Below are 18,365 nucleotides of genomic sequence, written 5' to 3'. Positions count from 1 at the left end.
GCTTCTTCCTTTTTCATGTTGAACGCGCGTTTCCACTTCTGCTTCCGAAAATGAGTCAAGTGATAGGAGGATACACTGCGAATTTGCATGTCAAATAGTGTCAGTCGTGGACACACACAAAGTCACTCAAACTCTCACACATACACACAATCACACACACAGACTCATTCACTCACACACACATTCAACTCAAACACAGACACGCGCACACACACACGCATTCATTCACTTACTCACAAAATAAAATACACACACTTACTCACAAAATACACTCACTCATTCACACTCACACACACAGACATGTTAAACTGATGTAAATGAAACATGCTTTTGTAATCAGATTACATTCAGGAGTGTGTGTTGATGTATATCATGTACATATTGTAATGTTGTGCCTGTTTACACACACATATCAGAAGTCATTATCCGTCCATTTATCCGTCCACAGCAAGTGTCTCTCACACACACACACACACACACACACACACTGATGGCAGAAAGTGTTTCTGAGAGATAGAGAAGAGTGATGTGAGAATTGAAGGATGTGTCAGGATGAGGTTAGGGTTCGACAGCAGTCTCACTGACTTCCGCTTTGAAATGGTTTATTTTGTGTGTGTAGAACATTTAAAACACTCACTCTTTCTCTCTCACGCACGCACGCACGCGCACACTGAGCTGAGAGCGCCATCTAGTGTTCATTATCGGCATGAATCAGACAGACCAGTCATCTAAAGGATCTAGCCTATTTAAAGTCCTCCTGAGATTTTAGGTGATATTTTAACCATTTAACAACACATTCGCGATGACAAATGATTTATATTTTTTTAGTGTTTTTTTTTTTTACTATTTTATATTTTTCATCAACGTTGTGAAACTAGCAGATGCTTTGAGCTGATTGGCCCATTTATCCAAAGAGACTTCAATGTAAAGAAGTTGACAATCAAACCATCAGTGACTTCTGATTCTCGACCAGCATCTGCAAGAACACACACACACACACACACACACACACACACACACTTTCACTCTCCCTCACCCACTCACTCACTCACTCTCACACACACACACACCAGCAAATTAACCTTCATGCTATAAATAGCAAAGCCAGAATGATGTAGGCTATGTTTGGTGTGTGTGTGTGTGTGTGTGTGTGTGTGTGTGCGCGCGTTAACAAACTGTGACACAGAAAATTGATTCTAAATTCACTTTATTCTGATTTGGCAAAAATCTTTTTCACATGTTCATCATTATTCTCTTACATGTCATTGTCTGTTTCATTAAAGACTATTATTCCCTTTTTCTCTTTAGCTAAAGCCGTGAGAACAAATCAAAAATAAACATTTGGTCCTTAAATGTGCATTCTAGGCAACATGGTATCGAAGGGGAGAGAAGACAGTCTCACTATCAGCACAAAACACTAAGGAACAGCACTTGGCACAACGTGAGAGGGAGTGTGTGTGTGTGTGTGTGTGTGTGTGTGTGTGTGTGTGTGTGTGTGTGTGTGTCACTGAACGGAAGCGGCTACAGTACAAGAGCAAGTGAAAGATGAAAGCTGCTCTGGTCCAGATGAGAGAGCGCAGAGCTTTGTGTGTGTGTGTGTGTGTGTGTGTGTGTGTGTGTGTGTGTGTGTGTGTGTGTGTGTGTGTGTGTGTGTGTGTGACTGACGACAGAGAGAGAGGGAATCGGAACTAAAGCACTGCTGATGTTTAGTGCAACACACAATCAAAACAAAACACTACTTCAGTTACAGTAGAGTGCGAATATAGTCATATATTCCAAAACTAACATCAAACACCTGAGACGACAAACTACTAATGGATTGCTTCTATTTTTTTCATCAAAAGTATTATATTGATATATTCTTTACAGTTATTTAAATAACTTTTATCACATTTGTGATGCTAATTATTAGTTATTTAATGGGCAAATGTTACATTTTGGTGGTTAAAAAAGAGACGCGAGGGGAGACGCCGGAAACAGCGTTTTTAAATTCGATTTATTAAATGTCAGTCAGTTTATGCAGAGTCAGGTCGTGAGGTGTCTGAGCATGCGGACACTGGCCGTCGACAAAATAAGATTTAACGCAACTCAAACTCTTGCCTCAACCATCCCACATAAAGTTTAGTGAGAGTCGGAAAGCATTGAAGTGTGGCCGTATTTCGTGTCCCTTCAGGGCCTCCGTATATTCGGCACCAAATGGAAACTCCACATTGCAACGAAAATCCTCCGTTCCGAAGAGACTATTACTCATAGGTGTGCTAAGAAAGGAAATCACGTAGCATTGCTTCATTGTTTGATTTCTTTAATATGTACTTTGGTAATTCTTCACTCAGGTCTCAAGATTTTATTTGTGATTTGATTCTTTTGACTTGCATACTGATCAGGTAATCACTGGCTAACGGTTTAACGGACGGACGGCGCTAGACAAACACAAGTACACAAAATCGGTTAGAACGATAAAATTGTAGTTCTGTTTTTCATGTAGAAATCAATTGTATAGTTTATAGGCAGTGTACACTAAATAAACACAAGTTCACTGTGTCTAAACATTGTTCTCAGTTTGGAACGCTGCTATTGGACGCCGGGGCGCAAGCGCAACGGTTCAACCCTGTGTCACGGTCAGTGATTGTAAATCTCCAGCTGGTTGTCGGCAGGTTAAGCTTTCATTGTCTTCAGGTTGTGCGTGATCTGATGTGAAAATGCTCCTTGTATCTTTAACATTCTGTGCAAACACGTCATAAAGTGGTGGCAGGTCTGCGGCGGCATTCCCTTTAAGACATTTTTGGCTAATGACAGAATTGATGCCTAGACTATGAAAGATTTGGTCACACTTTATTTTAAGGTGTCATTGTTACAGTGTCATTATATATTTTATAGTACTGAGTCATATTAATTAACTACATGAGGGTTAGGGTTAGTTGTGTAGTCTGTAGGGTTAGGGTTAGTTGTGTTAGTACTATGGTAAGTACATGTAACATATGTAACAAGGACACTGTAAAATGAAGTGTTACCAAAGATTAAAAGTGCTCATCTGTTTTTCTGTTGAAAAGACCAGCGTTTTAGGGGCTCTGTAGAAGCTCATGGTTTTACTGGTGTTTAACACGACTACGTTGGTCCACCAGTCAGACCGTGGACATTTCTCAGCAGGACTACAAAAATATCCTACTTCACATTCCCAGATGACACAAACACAATAGTTCTTGAGTCAAATGTTTTCTGCTCTGTTTTTTCTTTTACCTTGATCAGTTGTAAAGATGGGGATAGATGTAGATGTCGGGGGTTGGGGGTAAACCTACCGATGGTCAAGACTGACCAAACCTGGGAAGGTCGAATGCTCATAGACCCGGATAGCTCATCTCCGGCACTCACCACGCCAGCGTCCATCTCCCTCCTCAGATGTTAGCAGGAGGCTTTAGTCTCTTAGTCTCTGAATCTCTCTGTGTCTGTGGCAAGTCCTGCTCTTTCTTTGCCTCTTTTGGTGGAGCGGAGGCGGTGGAGATGGACTGTGTAGATGACGGGGCAGGAATGGGAGATGGACTTAAGGTTGGAGTGGACAGAGCGCTGAAGGTCTGAGTCTGGGAAACAGCCGGCTTCTGTGGAAACTGTGAAGCAGCAGGAGATGGAGTGGATGCAGGAGAAGGTGATGGTGTGTGTGATTGGGTCAGAACCGGCGTTGAGGGTCTGCTTTGGGCTGGGCTGTTGACTGGAGAGCCTAGGGTCCAAGACGAGCTCGGAGTGTGTATGGGAGTGGAGATCGGAGAACGTGCCGGAGGAGGACCGAGGACCGGGACAGCGGCTGGCATCTGGACAGAAGTGCTTTGGCTCAGGGTGGAACTCAGAGGTTTGCCTGGAGTTTGGGCGGGAAGCGGACACTGAATGCAGGTTGAGGTTGGAGATTGTGCCGCGGCTAGGGTGTGGATGGGAGTGGGACACCGACTCTGGGATTGGGATTGGATGGCCACTGGTGTTCTAGATTGGGTGGGGGTCTGAATAGGAGTTGGGGTGGGGGTTTGGGAAGGAGTGACGGTGGGAGTGGAGTTGGTTGTGCAGGACAACGGTTTGACACGCGAAGTCTGAGCCAAAGAGGTGCCGGAAGATGAAGTTGGAGAGGTGGAGATGGATAGAGATGGAGAAGCAGGGCGTAGGCAAGGGGGAGGAGAGGTTGAAGGAGAAGTCGATATTCCAGTGCCGGGTTTGACTCGCTGGGTTTGGGGAACACCTAAACCAGAATATGCGGCCATGAGAGATAGAGGAGGGTTGGTGGAGCAAAGAGGGATTTGCTTTGGGGAGGACGAGAGGGAGGCGAGGGGTGGCGGAGCGGATCCGGGTGTGAGTGGAGGTGTGTGTGTCACCTGAGACGGCAAGAGTAGGGGTGTGTGTGCAGGCATCTGTGTGGCACCGTGCTGTGGCGCGTTTGAGCTCAAAACACCCGCGCTTCCGACTCTAGCGAGTCCTGATGACACAAGGAAGGGTCCCGGCAGCAGGTTTCCTCCGGATGCTTTCCGATGGAGAGGTGGGAGAGGCTGAACGCCCACCCAGCTGCGGTGGGGAAGAGTCGGCTGGGAGGCGGAGAGCAGTCTTGCCTCTTGGGTGAGCCGACCGATCATTGGGAGCCCTTGGGTGCTCCCCCCTCCAACATGGCGTAGTAAGGCCTCTTTAGCCCCCTGTGGCCCGGATCCGGCGCCACGTCCTTCGGTAGAGGGCGCTGCAACCACTGAGGGAGTCGGGACTTTATGGACAGACGGCGTTGTGGGCTCGGGTTGGAGCCGGAGGCTGTAATGAAGAGTTCTGCTAGCCTGTAGGGGAGTGGACACCGACGACGCAGATGTGGGAGTTTTTCCAGCTGAAGGAGCCCCAGCGGTGGAGGGCGAGGGTGAAGGAGCTATCGAGGACGGGACTCCACGCGGGGGCAGTGTGCCCATCACACCCATGAGGGAGCTGAGCGACTGCCGAGGGAGAAGAATGGGTGGACGGGGAGGGGAGAGAGGGCATGAGGAGGGCGACGGCGAGATGGGGAGGAAGATGGCGGCACCGAGGGCATGTTGTTGTTGAAGCTGTTGTTGCAGCTGTTGCTGCTGCTGTTGCTGATGCATCAAGGCGATGGCCACGTTGGTGGTGGCAGCAGCCGTCTGGAGGGGAGCGTGGACCAGCGGTGCCCAGATCAGCGGATGAGGTCGGGGTGAGACTGTGCCTCCGGTGCTGCTTCGGTTGCTCGCAGCCGTGATGTCCTGCATGGTGGGCATGCTGTCGTGCTTCACGATCTGCTGGACCAGAACACTATCACAAGATCCCAGACCGGCGCCTCCTGCTCCTCCACCGCGGCTGCCTCCGCCCCGTCCCAAACTGCTGCCCGCAACAGATCCTCCCTGTGAGGTCTTGCGCAACAAAATGGAGTTCTTCTTGCCTGTGAGATAAAGGAATTCAGAATAGTGTTAGGACAGGAAATAATTGCATATGGTTATTAACAAGGTTGTAAAACACTGTTCCCTAAGAATTAAATACTTAACTTTTAAGCCAATCATATTTTCTCTCATTTTCTCACTTATGTCTTCCTTTTTCGTCACTTTCACTGAACAGAAAAATCTGGGAACTGGGAACTAGTAAGCCAAAGCCTCACTGAATCTCTTCAACTACTAAATCTGTTGTACATTTGAGGGGCAACAACACGAAAAACGCCAACAACAGAAAGGTAAAAAATGGTCTAGAACACAACAGACTACAACAGGGAGGGATTTAAGAAATAGTAAAAGCAAAGAAGAAGAGATTTATTTATTTGTTGCACAGATAAGTTTCAGGTTTATAAAGGGGCAAGGTTTTACCGATGCGATCAAGTCTGTCCGCTGCCACCGTCTCGAAGGCCCGTCTCATCATGGGATGCTCTTCCAGAACCTCGTTGAAACTGCCCACACTGAGGGAGTAAAGTCGACAGTACGTATCCGCTCGAACACTAGCTGTCCTCCTGCCGCGAGTCAACAGACAGATCTCTGGGTGACGGAGAAAGACCACAGCGAGGTTAGAGCGCCATCTGTAGGACGACTGAAGCACTCCACCACTGGTGCCTTTCCTGAAGCCAAACATGGTTGCACGTTCTGTCGTTACCAACACCAATGGCTGCAACCATTGTTGGCTACCAATGCTTTTGGGAAACACACCCAAGATCAATCCAGTAAACATTAAAGACCTGGAACTGCTAACCGTGAACGTCCTCTGATCTTTAGCTATCTTTAGCTCTGTCAAGTTTCTCTCAAAGTTATGAACAAACATTCTTCCAGTAATGTTAAAAATGTTCAAAATGTTTTGCAACATTTTTGTTGTTCACCGTGATTTAAACTTTAATAGTTGTTTCAGAACGTTCGCAGAACATTCAAAAGTAACGTTCCCGTAATGTTTGAAGAATGATGGAATGTTCCCTAACCTTCACATAATCAAGAAAAGGTGTTTTTAGTCGAACATTAGAAAAATGCTCTCAGAACATATTTTTGTTAGTTGGGTACAAACATCTGACATCAACCAATCCGCTGTAACCTCACCTCCGAAGTACGACCCGTCGCTAAGCTTGGTTTCCCTGTTTCCGCGGGTTAGCACGCTGACCCGCCCATGCTGGATGAAATACATTTTACGGCCAACGGTTCCCTCCCGAATGATGAAGTCATTGGGCTGGAAGACCTCAAACTTCAGCTTTGTGAGCACTGCCGTCACGAAGTTTGGGTCAGCGTTAGCGAAGAGAGGCATGTTAGCCACCAAGCTACGGCAGTTGAAGCTAACAATTTCCTGTCACAGAGCACAAGTACACATTATTTAGATGCTTAAAGCTTGTAAAATGCAACAACAAAAACTCACATGTGAATACCAGGAGTTACTAGCACAATAATGCAGGTGTTTGAATATACACTAAAATAGTTCTGTGAAGTCTGCGCAACTGCATCTTGAAAATATTGAAAAAAATTTACATTTACGGTGACGCTATATTCAGTATAGGTGTTTGTTACACTCCAAAACTGGTACGCATCACTTCTGGTTTATTTGCTCCTATTTATTCAGCACTGCCTTGGAATCATATCAACATCAAAAATATCAGAAATTGAAAAGTAAACTGTAGGCAGGCATGAGTGGAGTGAAGACGAACCTCCTTTAAGGGGTCGCTCAGCTCTCCCAGAATGTTGTCCTCATCAAACATCTTGCCCTGGTATCGGTGTTCGTAATACTCGTGGATCTTCTGCCTGACATCTGATGGAAGCTTATGGAAAGACATGTACTGCTCCACCTGCTTATACTGGACGACAGACAGGAGCGCTCACTCCTCATTTCTCAGACACATTTGATTTGCGATTAATTAATTGGCACATCATGTAAGTAATTTGATTTTTTTTAAATGATTTGAGATATATATATATATATATAGAGAGAGAGAGAGAGAGAGGGCCTAAAACTAACTTTTTGCCACAGCAGCCATTGGCCGATGACTGGAGAAGATTTACTGGCCAAACATATTCCTTCCCAGCCATGAAACAGATTAATCGATATTAAAGTTACAAAAGTTATACAGTCATGAATAACACAGACGGCAGCAGGTTTACACCCAAATCCTGGGTTGAACCTTTTGGGTCAGGTTTTCAAAGTGTGGGTGCACTCTAAAAATGGTGGGTTGTTTTTACCCAATTTTGGGTCAAATATGGACAAACACACATTTTGGGGTTAAAAATGTAATTAAAAAATTGACCCAACGGCTGGATTTGTCCATATTTGACCAATATTTGGATTGAAACCACCCAGCATTTTTTTAGAGTGTAGTTCTTGTGTAACCCAGTTCCTGGGTCAGATATATATTTACAGACAATTTACAGATATATTACTTCAAAATGTTTAATTTATACTTCTAATATTTGTTAAACAAGCTTAAATGATAAAAAAAAAATAAAGTAATAATTATGCAAACCAGTGGCTGTGTGGAGTATTTAAAAAAAAAAACGTTAAGTTAATCCATAAACATTAATTCATGTCTGAAGTAAAATAAAATAAAATAAAAGAGCTAATACTATAGTAAAAATGAATCAATCCGGTATGCTGGGTTAAAAAAAACAACAATCCAATTTGCTGAGTAAAATTAACCCAGCATGTGTTCTGTCCTATATTTGCCCAGCTCTTGGGTTGAAAAGAACCCAAATTGGGTTGTTTTTAACCCAGTGTTTTTGGAGTGTATTAGGCTGCTGTCACTTTAAGAGCTAATGCACAGATCCACGTGTGCTTTATTTCTCAACTGTTTAAGTTCAGGTAAGACACTGGTTATGTCTATAAGGATACTTGCCATGATGGGCATTTTGACAATTTAGTTTGAATAAGTGTGTTCCAGCGCAGGACGTCGTGCGATAGAGCTCGAGTCAGTGTTTGCGTGCCGTCTACGACACGGATTCCGGGTTTCTCCGAACTCAATTCTGCGAGTAGCGAATCGAGTTCCCTTCTGCGTCTTCTTGAGCTTTAATATTTAAATTGTCGAGGCTGAAACTTTCGTGGCGATGCAGCGCTGGCTCAGCAACGGGCGCCGTTCGTGTCTGTTCTCATGTTCAACTCTGCTTTGTTAGAATTCTTAAGACTGTTTCTGGCCGACGGTGACGGACTCGTCTCAGACTCTCGCCAACACACATCTGACCTGAGATGAAGAACCGCACGAGCTCGGCGCTTTACCTTCTCCTGGTACTGCCTGCGGGACGAGTCCAGCGACTGGATGAGCGCCGTGGCGTGGCCGATGAACATGGCGTAACACGTGGCGCCCACGATCATGCTGAGCATGGTGAGCCAGACGTCCGTCATGCCCTCGGGAGCCTGCGCGCCGTAGCCGATGCACAGCATGTGACTCATGGCCTTGAAGAGCGCGTACGAGTACTGGATACCCCACGTGTCGTTCTGAAACACAGAGCAGACCTGCGCTCACACTCGCGTCACACACACACACACTGCACTCATGGCTCGTCACACACACACACACCAGCTCATGTTCAGTGCTGTGAGCACTGGGAACACACACACACACGCTGCTCCAGGACTGAGCTGAAGCTGCAGGAGTCGTCAGTGGCGCGTGTGTGTCTGTGTGTGTGTGTGTGTGTGAATGAGTGACTGTGCTGTGTGTTTATCTCTCGGCGCCCATGGAGATGGAGACAGATATAGCTGAGCATCTGCTGCCTAGCAACCGTCACCACGACAACAGCGGTGGAAAACCCTACCGCGGGTGAGTCAGCACACAGCGTGTGTGTGTGTGTGTGTGTGTGTGTGTGTGCGCTGTTTTTAATTAGACTTTTTTAACGTTGCCTCGATATTCCGACAAGACAAGCAGGTGCATGTAGTAGTGATCAGTCTCACACACACACACACACACACACACAGGTTCCGAACCGATGACGAAGGCTTGACGGAGCAGCCATCGAGTGTCGGACAGTATTCTGTCACCTGAGGAAGTTTTTGGCCCAATAATAGTTTCTAAAAATGTCCCCAAACTGCAGTCTGAGAGCCGGCGCTTCCAGTGAGTGTCGCCATAGAAACCAGTCACTGCGAAACCCCAGAGCTCAGACCTCAGGACTCAGACCAGTCGTCTGATAATTATGGTAATTCTGACGACACATGAACTCTAGTGAGCAGTGTACTGGGTCCTGCAGCGCTGTATATCCTGTATACACACACACACACACATAGATATATGTATTCTGAGAAACCTACGAGTGTCTGCCTGTCGATCGAGACCGCTGCAGATTCACAACAGAGCTCAAACTTAAACAAAAATGAAATATGAAAAAAAAAATGAAATAAATAATACAATTTTTTTTTTTTACATAAAAAAAAAAACTAATTTTATATGATTTCTAAGTGTGTTTACCCATGAGGACTCAATTTAGGCCCACAAGTTCCCATGAGTCTGTGTGCATTCAGCTTTAAGTCCCCACCGGATAGAAAAACATGTACATACACACACACACACACACACACACGCAGTCGTGCTGCTCCACAGGTCTCACACACACACAGATCCGTGTTCACGCCGAGACTCTTGCAGAACACGAGCGTCCCGACAGTGAGTGTGTGATTATTATTATTATTACACGGCTCTGTGGAAAGCTTGATTCTGATTGGTCGTTATTCCCAGATAACAGAAACTCAGGCTCATCCGGGTCACTGAGGTCATCAGCGCTACACACTCGCTTGAACGGGTTTTCCTGCTGATAAACTGGAGTCCTGCTGGGCGAGTGTGTGTGTGTGTGTGTGTGTGTGTGTGTGTGTGTGTCAGCGGCTCGTCCTCCTCACCACCATGTTGTTCTTGGAGACCCAGCAGTCGAGAGGGAAGTCCTGCAGCATCGGCACCAGGAACTGCAGACAGCCGTCCCAGTGACACAGCAGCAGCATCATGCCGATCAGGTTCACGATACGCACCATCGCACTCGCCAGGTCATAGGTCATGTGGAAGATCTGCGGAAACACAAGTCAAGCCTCCTCCATGAGCACAGATGATATACGGAGATTCAGGCTTCACAGCACATCTACAATAAAGCTATTGTCCAGATAAAGTTAGTTTTGAATGATTTGAGCCATGAAAAGTTTAGAAAAAATAAAGTAATCTCTGTGCAAACTTCAAAAGCCCGAGCCGGTGAAAACGCTGGTGGCGCGCGCATGCAGATTACGTGTTTAGTCTATAGATGTGCGTGTTTGAATAAATGTGTGCGCAAGCGTGTCTGTCCCTACAAACTGACCTCCACAAATTACTTTAAATATTTATAATACAGAATTGTTTTGTGCTTCCATGCAAACTGGAATTCAAACTGGCCATGCGAACTGGAATTATTTAGAAAAATTTTATTTGTACCTCACACACACACACACACACACACACTTATCATCACTCTCCTGCTTAAAATGCATGACTACAGCAAACTTCATGATTATTTTGGTCAATATTGAGATTATGAATATTTGACACACTGACTATTGACTAGGAGTAAGAAATATAAGTTTCATTTCACAATATTGTGTTATTTAATGATGTTTTTGCTGGAAATGATGATGTTTTGTAACCCATGGAAGCTTGCAAAAAAAGTTGCAATTACTGTACCTTTTTTATTTCATTCCTTGACAGAAACAAGCGTCCATAATTAACATTTCATAACTTTAGATGCAGTAAATTATAACCATTCTTCATGTCACAGGAACACAAAATAATAGCCAAACTAATCTCAAGCTTAATTAAGACAAGTGATAAGAAAAGAACAGAAAAGTGACGTCCGGCCGAGGAAAACAGATTTGAGGATCTTGGATGAGGAATAGATTATTAAATTAGTGTACTAATCCAAATGACTTGAACAGTTAAAATGGCAAAGATTAAAAACCCATGCAAGTATAAACTTTATAACGCTGGACAATATGAGAGCATCTCTGTGAACCATAATAATTATCTTGCGTTCAGATTACTTGGGAGCTAAAATGGTAATTGTTCTTATAATACTTGCATAATGATAAAACATCTATACATAAGGTCTTCATAACTTAATGGGAACGTTAGCAGAACGTTGATAGGACACGTGTGTGTCTGGGAGAGCCTCACCTCCTCCCACTGGTGTATGTAGCGGATGAGACGGGACAAACGCAGCAAACGCAGAAGACTCAAGATCTTGGTGAATCGAACGATCCTCAGCGCTCGAGCCGTCCGGTACACCTGCGGGAACATTTACAGCATTACCCAGCATTCAGTGACGGACTAGTTCATCCTGGAGAAAACTGTGGAAGCCAAACTGGCCGGTGAGTGAAAACGTTCATTTCAAACCCTGGTTTCAGCTCAAGCTCTTTTCACAGTGAAGAGAAAGCTTTGAGAGACCGTCAGACTTTATTCCTCTACCTCGGAGTCCAGTCGAGCTTCCAGGTCCACCATCAGGAAGATATAATCCACCGGGATGGACGACACGAAGTCCACGAGGAACCAGCTCTTCAGGTAGCGCTGGCGGATGGCCTTCGGGTCCAGCAGGATCTCCGTACTGTCCTCTTTCACGATCCCGGTTCGGAAGTTCAGCACCAGGTCCACCAGGAACAGTGTGTCCGACACCACGTTGAAGATGATCCACGGAGGCGTGTTCTCGTCCTTGAAGAAGGTGATTCCCACCGGGAGGATGATGAGGTTTCCCACCATCAGCATCAGCATGAGGAGATCCCAGTAGAACCTGCAGACGGAGCGACTCCGTTAACCTCCAGATCGCAAGAAAGGTGAACTGAACTGAACTGAACTGTCAGTGTTTCTGTCTGGTTTCCCAACACTAATATCTAAACTTTCTTAAATCAGGACACATTCAAAATTCATACACTGTAAAAAATAAACCGTACATTTTACGGTAAAAAAACGGCAGCTGTGGTTGCCAGAACTTTACCGTTAAAAATACGGTAGGAACGTTAATGGTTTTACAGACTTAACTTAAAAATTTACAGTAATAAACCATAATTTATTTTCTGATAAAATGTGGATTTACCAACTTATTGATGTAGTGATATCTGTTTTAGACCATTGTAATATAACAACAACCAACAATCATCACAGCAGTGAATACTTGTATAAAGCAATACTTAATTGAAGAAGCGGCACAACGGCATTCACACAAACATTAAGCACCATCATGGTAACACACATGAAATAAAAAAAATGCAATAAACATTAATTTAACAACATTAAATGTAACATTTAACCCTAATGTACATAACTGATTAGAAAAAAAACAATAAAACTATGAGGAACCCATAGTTATTTCAACAAAAATACATAAAATGTGAAGTGTCAAATAGGGAATTGTGGGAATGTCAATTTACGGTTTTTCACTGTAAATTATACGAAGATTTGTTCTTTTTCACTTTCAAAAACTGTAAATTTAACGGTATTTTACTGTAAAATTATATCACAGTTATTTACCGTGTATAGTACGGAAACTTTCTGTTTACCAATTAACAGTTTTGCTCTGTAGCATTTTTACAGTATTTTACCGTTAAAATCACGGTTATTTTTTACAGTGTAGTATTCATAAAACAGTGGGAGAAAAGTAACTAGTGCTCTATGGTTTCCTTGAGGTTTGTTTCATGAAAATCTTATTTAGATTTGATTTTTATAATTTTGCTTATAATTATATGATTTATACGCCTTTTTCACGGCAGCGCCATCTTTGATTTTTAATGAGAATGAAAGCGAGGCTGTGAGGGATAGACTTGCATCTCTTCAATGGGCTGTACTGTTATTTAATGTGTTTTCGGATTGTTCTGCTCATGAAACAGTGGAAAAATATCTTTCCAAGAAATTACAGTTGACAAAAAACTCCCGACAATGTAAGTTGTGGAAAATTGTAAGTAATCTAGGAGCTTTATTCAGCTTTTTACAGCGGATGCCATTGGAAACACGGTAAGACTATCCCTCACAGCCTCACTTTCATACCTGTCATGGCGCTGCTCTGAATAAGGTGTATAGCGTCCTAAGAACTCCAATAACCTGATTCTGAAGTGTGTATAACGCTCAGATTACAGTGGAAAACATGCTTTCTAAAGGAATTAAAGTTGGCATGAAAGGGACTTTCTGGAGCAATAACACGTGTGGGCGGGGCTTGATTGTGTCTGTGGGGAGTTGATTGGATGCTGGTGGTTTGCTATTGACCGATCTCATGTGAGTGACAGGTTATAGCCCCGCCCTCGTCATCAGAGAGGAGCAGAGATGAACAGAGATTACCAGGAACATGATTTTAACAATAATTATGTGCACCGATAAATCATTTAGAATGAATACTATAAAATAAGAATTGTCCGTTTTGATATCATGGTAACTTTACTCAAAAGAAGAAGCATGTGATTTGTGACGCAGCATTAGGATCTCGTTCATGTTTCAGTGGCTGGATAATCTCTGAGATCATTATTATTGATCATCTCCCTGTGAGAGATGCAGAGCTGCATGGAGAGATGATCCAGTAAAGCAGGAGTCCAGCTGAGCACGTCAGACATCATCTGATCTGTGTGTTCTCCAGCGCCAACGAGAGCAGAAGCTTCCTGATGGAGAAACTGGGACAGGAGAGCAGGTCTGATGCACGTCACACACACACACGCAGGTGTGCGATCGATCAGCCATAATCTGCTCATAATCCGTTTCCCATCAGCCCGACTCACTCTGCCTCGTTTCTTTATTCATAGTCTCCGTTTAATGTAATTGAAATCGTAGCTGATTGAATTATGCATTATGCACACATTGGATGAATAATGCATCACATTATGAATATTTGATCCATGCACATTTCTGACAGCAGACAGACTAATTGGGCTCATATGCATATTCATATTTCATGTAAAGATACCAAAGATTAAATTAAATACTTGTCTGATGTTATTAAAGAAATTCTCACGGCTTTGCTGTAGACGCCACGGTCATGGGTTCGATTCCCAGGGAGAGCAAGAACTGACAAGAATGTAAAATATGTTCCTTAATGCTTAAAAAAAGACTTAAAAATGAAATTCTCATAAACATTGAGTGCATGTTCACATGTTCACATGCCCGTGAGAAGAGTTTACATGTTTTTGTGGATAAGATCGCCTGTATTCTGTGCCTCTCTCTCTTTTTTGAAAGTCTGATTAGTTGAAACGTTCTCCTGTCCCACAGATGTCGTCCCTCCGCGTCTGCTAAATGAGATTTTTGACTATTGGGCCAAGAAACTATTAATAGCAGTTTGACCTCAGGTGTTTTTCCACTGGATTTTAAACTTGCCGTGTTCCAACATCGATAAAATTTTTTTTTAAAAGTATGCCAATTTTCATTCAATTTCTAAACTCCCATTTCTTTCTAAAATATTGGAGAACATTGTATGCATCTTTTTCAGATTCACATGGAGTTTGGGATGTATTTCAGTCTGGTTTTAAACCAGCTAATGCACTTTTAAAGGACGGGTCACGGCTCGGGAGTCCCCCAGGGCTCTGTTCTTGGCCCGATGCCGTTTCCCTTCAGGCTCACATTAGGCTCCACTGTTAGGAGGCACGGCGTTTCATTTCAGTGTTATGCAGACGACACACCTTTAAAACTATAGTGTGTGTGCGCGTCACGTCACCGTCGGCCGGAGTGACTTACACACACACACCGAGTGGCAGAAACACTGAGCGACAGCATTGGTTTTCAGTGTGAATGCTGTGAAAAACACATTTAAAACGAAGAACAACTATATTTGACAGAAATCTGAGGTGTGTTTCCAGGTCACACACTGCTAAAGCTGCAGAACAGAGACGCCAACAGATCCTGCGACTCACAGCCAGAGAACGCTGGATTTGCTGTTATTATTCTCTTACGCTGAATATTGTATAACTCATCAATTAAATATTTACCGAAAACTTCAATATTTTGTTTTTAAATAAACACTGACAAAAAAAAACTACTCAAGTTTTAGTCCTGGATGATGATGATATATATAACACTGATATAAAGTGATCAGATGGATTTAATAATGGGCTTTAAACCTGATGAAAACGCCTGTGCTCAGTGTGTGTTTTGGGAATTCTTCAGCATGAAACTGCAGCTATATTTAGAGTTTCATTGGATTACACACGGGGAACAGAGGGCCATATGCTACCAATCAACAGAAGCGAGCAAACGACACATAAACGAAGGAGACCCGACTGACATCTACTGCTCATGGAAGATTGAATATGACTGACTATAATCATGAAATTCACATGCAATATTCTCATTGTGTTGTTGATTGTTACAGCACCTGCCAGTCTGTGTGTGTGTGTGTGTGTGTGTGTGTGTGTGTGTGTGTGTGTGTGTGTGTGTGTGTGTGTGAGAGACTCTTTTAGTCTGGTCTGGGTCTCTAGTAACATCGGTTCAGATGTGTGTGAACAGATCTGATTCAGCGTTCGTCAGAAACATGCGTGACGGGAGGCTCTGGTCACCTGTCACTCACATGTCTCTCTCTCACATGTCTCTCTCTCACCCCTCTCTCTCTCTCTCTCACACAAAAGTAACATTACTCAAAATATATTTTGTGCTCCACAGAAGAAAGTCCTGACACCGAGGGAGAGCAAATGATGAGATGCTTATTTGGGGAACTATGCCTTTAAGCAGCTGTTCAACACTGATAATAATCATGAATATTTCTTGATCATCAGATCCTCATATTAGAGTGATTTCTGAAGGGTCATGTGACACTGAAGACTGGAGTAATGATGCTGAAAATCACAGGAATAAACTACACTTTACTGTATATTCACAAAGAACAGATGATTCACACTGGAATAATAAATCACTTGAGCGACTGTGTGTGTGTGTGTGTGTGTGTGTGTGTGTGTGTGTGTGTGTGTGTGTGTGTGTGTGTGTGTGTGTGTGTGTGTGTGTGAGTGAGTGAGTGAGTGAGTGAGTGAGTGAGTGAGTGAGACTGTGAGTGTGTGTGTGTGTGTGTGTGTGTGTGTGTGAGTGAGTGAGTGAGTGAGTGAGACTGTGAGTGTGTGTGTGTGTACACCTGAAGTCGCTGTAGGGGTGTATGATCCAGACTCCGGCTGATTTGAGCCTCTCCTGCTCCAGCGCCACGGCCTTGTGGCTCCCGAACATGCGGAGCGAGAACTTGTTGACCCCGGGCTGCAGCATCGCGCCGAACTGCCTCTGGATGAACGTGGACTGGTTCGAGTAGCTGTAGTCCTCGCCGTCCAGACACGGGCCCTCCGGGCTGCCGGTGCCGGTCTCGGGCCCGGCGGCGGCCACCACGACCGTCCCGGTGCCGGTGGAGGAAGAGGAGGACGCCAGAACGGCTCGGGACGCGGCGAAACCCACGGAGCGCGTCATGGTGTGCGGGAGAGGAGTGGTTGGGGTGCCCGGGCGGAACGGGCCGTTGTCCCGCGTTGAGCTCATGATGGAGAGCCGGCGATCGCCCTCCAGAGACGCCTGTGAGAGCCGGTAACCGGGCGACGGGAGGCTGCTCTTACTGCGCCGCTTAGAGTCTCCGGGCCGGGCGGCTCGAGGGTCCGTGCCCGCTGTGCCACCATCCATGCCAGTGCCAAAGAGCAGAGAGAGCGCGCACGCACGCGCTCACACACGCTCACACACACACACGCGCGCGCTCACACACACACTCACTCACTCCCTCTCACACACACACACACACGAGTGACCTGTTGTTCCTCTTCTGTCAGACAAACGCAGGTCTGAATAACGAGCTCACGGTCAGTTTGACCTCAGTGTCGGTACAACGACGGATTCTTCCACGCGCTTCCTCCGCCGGCTCCTCATCGTGTTCCAACGCCCTTGAATAAACGCGCGTCGGTGACGCTCCGTTCGCCCTTGACGCGCGGTCCGTCATTCCTCCTCATTTCTCGTCCCGCGTGTCCTTGAGGCCCAAACGCACCGACGCGCTCCGACACCGGCCAACATTCCGTGATCCGGTGATGCCTCGCGCCCTGCGCGTTTAACAGACGCGCTTATATAAAAACGAATGTGAAGGAGCGGCACAGATACAAGACATTCATCGGTCAATCACACACACACGTCAGTCAGCACACGTGTGAAGGCTCATCATCATCATCAGACTGATGAGCAACAGATGAGAAACGAATGGCAGACGCGCCTTATTCCTCCGCGTCCTTTAAACGCACGCTTGTCCGTTGTTTCTCCAGGGCGCGTCGCGGCTCGCATTCATCGCTCGCACTTGTTGAGCTTCTCTCGATCACGTCAGATTCCGGATCCCTCGTGACGGGAAGGACGAACGCGGTGTCAAATAAATATGAAATCAATGTGCGAGCGCGTGAAGGTCTGTTGCCATGGCAGCATCAGCATCATCATCATCCCTGTCACCCAGTCCACACACTCAGGTATGAGCGCGCGGCGCGGGCACGTCACCATGACGACACAGGAATGGGAGGAGAGAGACAGATGCTGTCTGTTTCTGTGACACTGAACAGATGAAGCCAATTAAGACATTCATAATCATAATCATAACGAGAGCCAGATACACAAACACAGGCTCGTTTCCCGATCAATAAATGAGTGCACTCTTAGAACGATCTTTTAATAAATAATCAAGGATTCAAGGAAACCATTCAAATCTGATTTTTTTTTTTTTTGGGGGGGGGGGGGGGGGGGGGGATAGTCTCAGTGTGACGTCAGAAATTCATTTGTAAAAGCTTCTATGGAAGCTCTGACTCCTCCCACTTCACCGCATGACGTCACGTGTAAACGACAACAACAGTGCGGTCTATGATATGGCAGATGTAGATATTGATGTTTGCAGATGCACAGTAAACGGGATTTACATCTGTCAACAGAGAAACAACATGAAGCGTCGCTCACACACACACGCCACACTTGGCATGAGGACACACTGACACACACTCACACACAC

The 18,365-nt window shown here is 45.0% G+C and overlaps 1 protein-coding gene across 1 annotated transcript; it reads right to left on the bottom strand.

Annotated features, from left to right (window-relative positions):
* Positions 1-1,190: 1,190 nt before the first annotated feature.
* LOC120491176 (uncharacterized) lies at positions 1,191-18,027 on the bottom strand. Its single transcript, XM_039688821.2, has 9 exons — positions 16,494-18,027; positions 11,873-12,191; positions 11,582-11,692; positions 10,291-10,452; positions 8,683-8,901; positions 7,127-7,273; positions 6,531-6,771; positions 5,820-5,984; positions 1,191-5,404 (listed from the first exon to the last, which is right to left on the bottom strand). The coding sequence occupies exons 1-9, from the start codon at positions 17,015-17,017 to the stop codon at positions 3,393-3,395; spliced, it is 3,900 nt and encodes a 1,299-aa protein (XP_039544755.2). The 5' UTR covers positions 17,018-18,027; the 3' UTR covers positions 1,191-3,392.
* Positions 18,028-18,365: the final 338 nt, after the last annotated feature.

The sequence above is a fragment of the Pimephales promelas genome, chromosome 12, assembly GCF_988280905.1.
Source record: "Pimephales promelas chromosome 12, fPimPro1.hap1.1, whole genome shotgun sequence".
In the NCBI taxonomy this organism is placed as follows: Eukaryota; Metazoa; Chordata; class Actinopteri; order Cypriniformes; family Leuciscidae; genus Pimephales; species Pimephales promelas.
The sequence above is the reverse complement of the archived record's forward strand: the minus strand, read 5'-3'. Positions and strand labels throughout refer to the sequence as shown.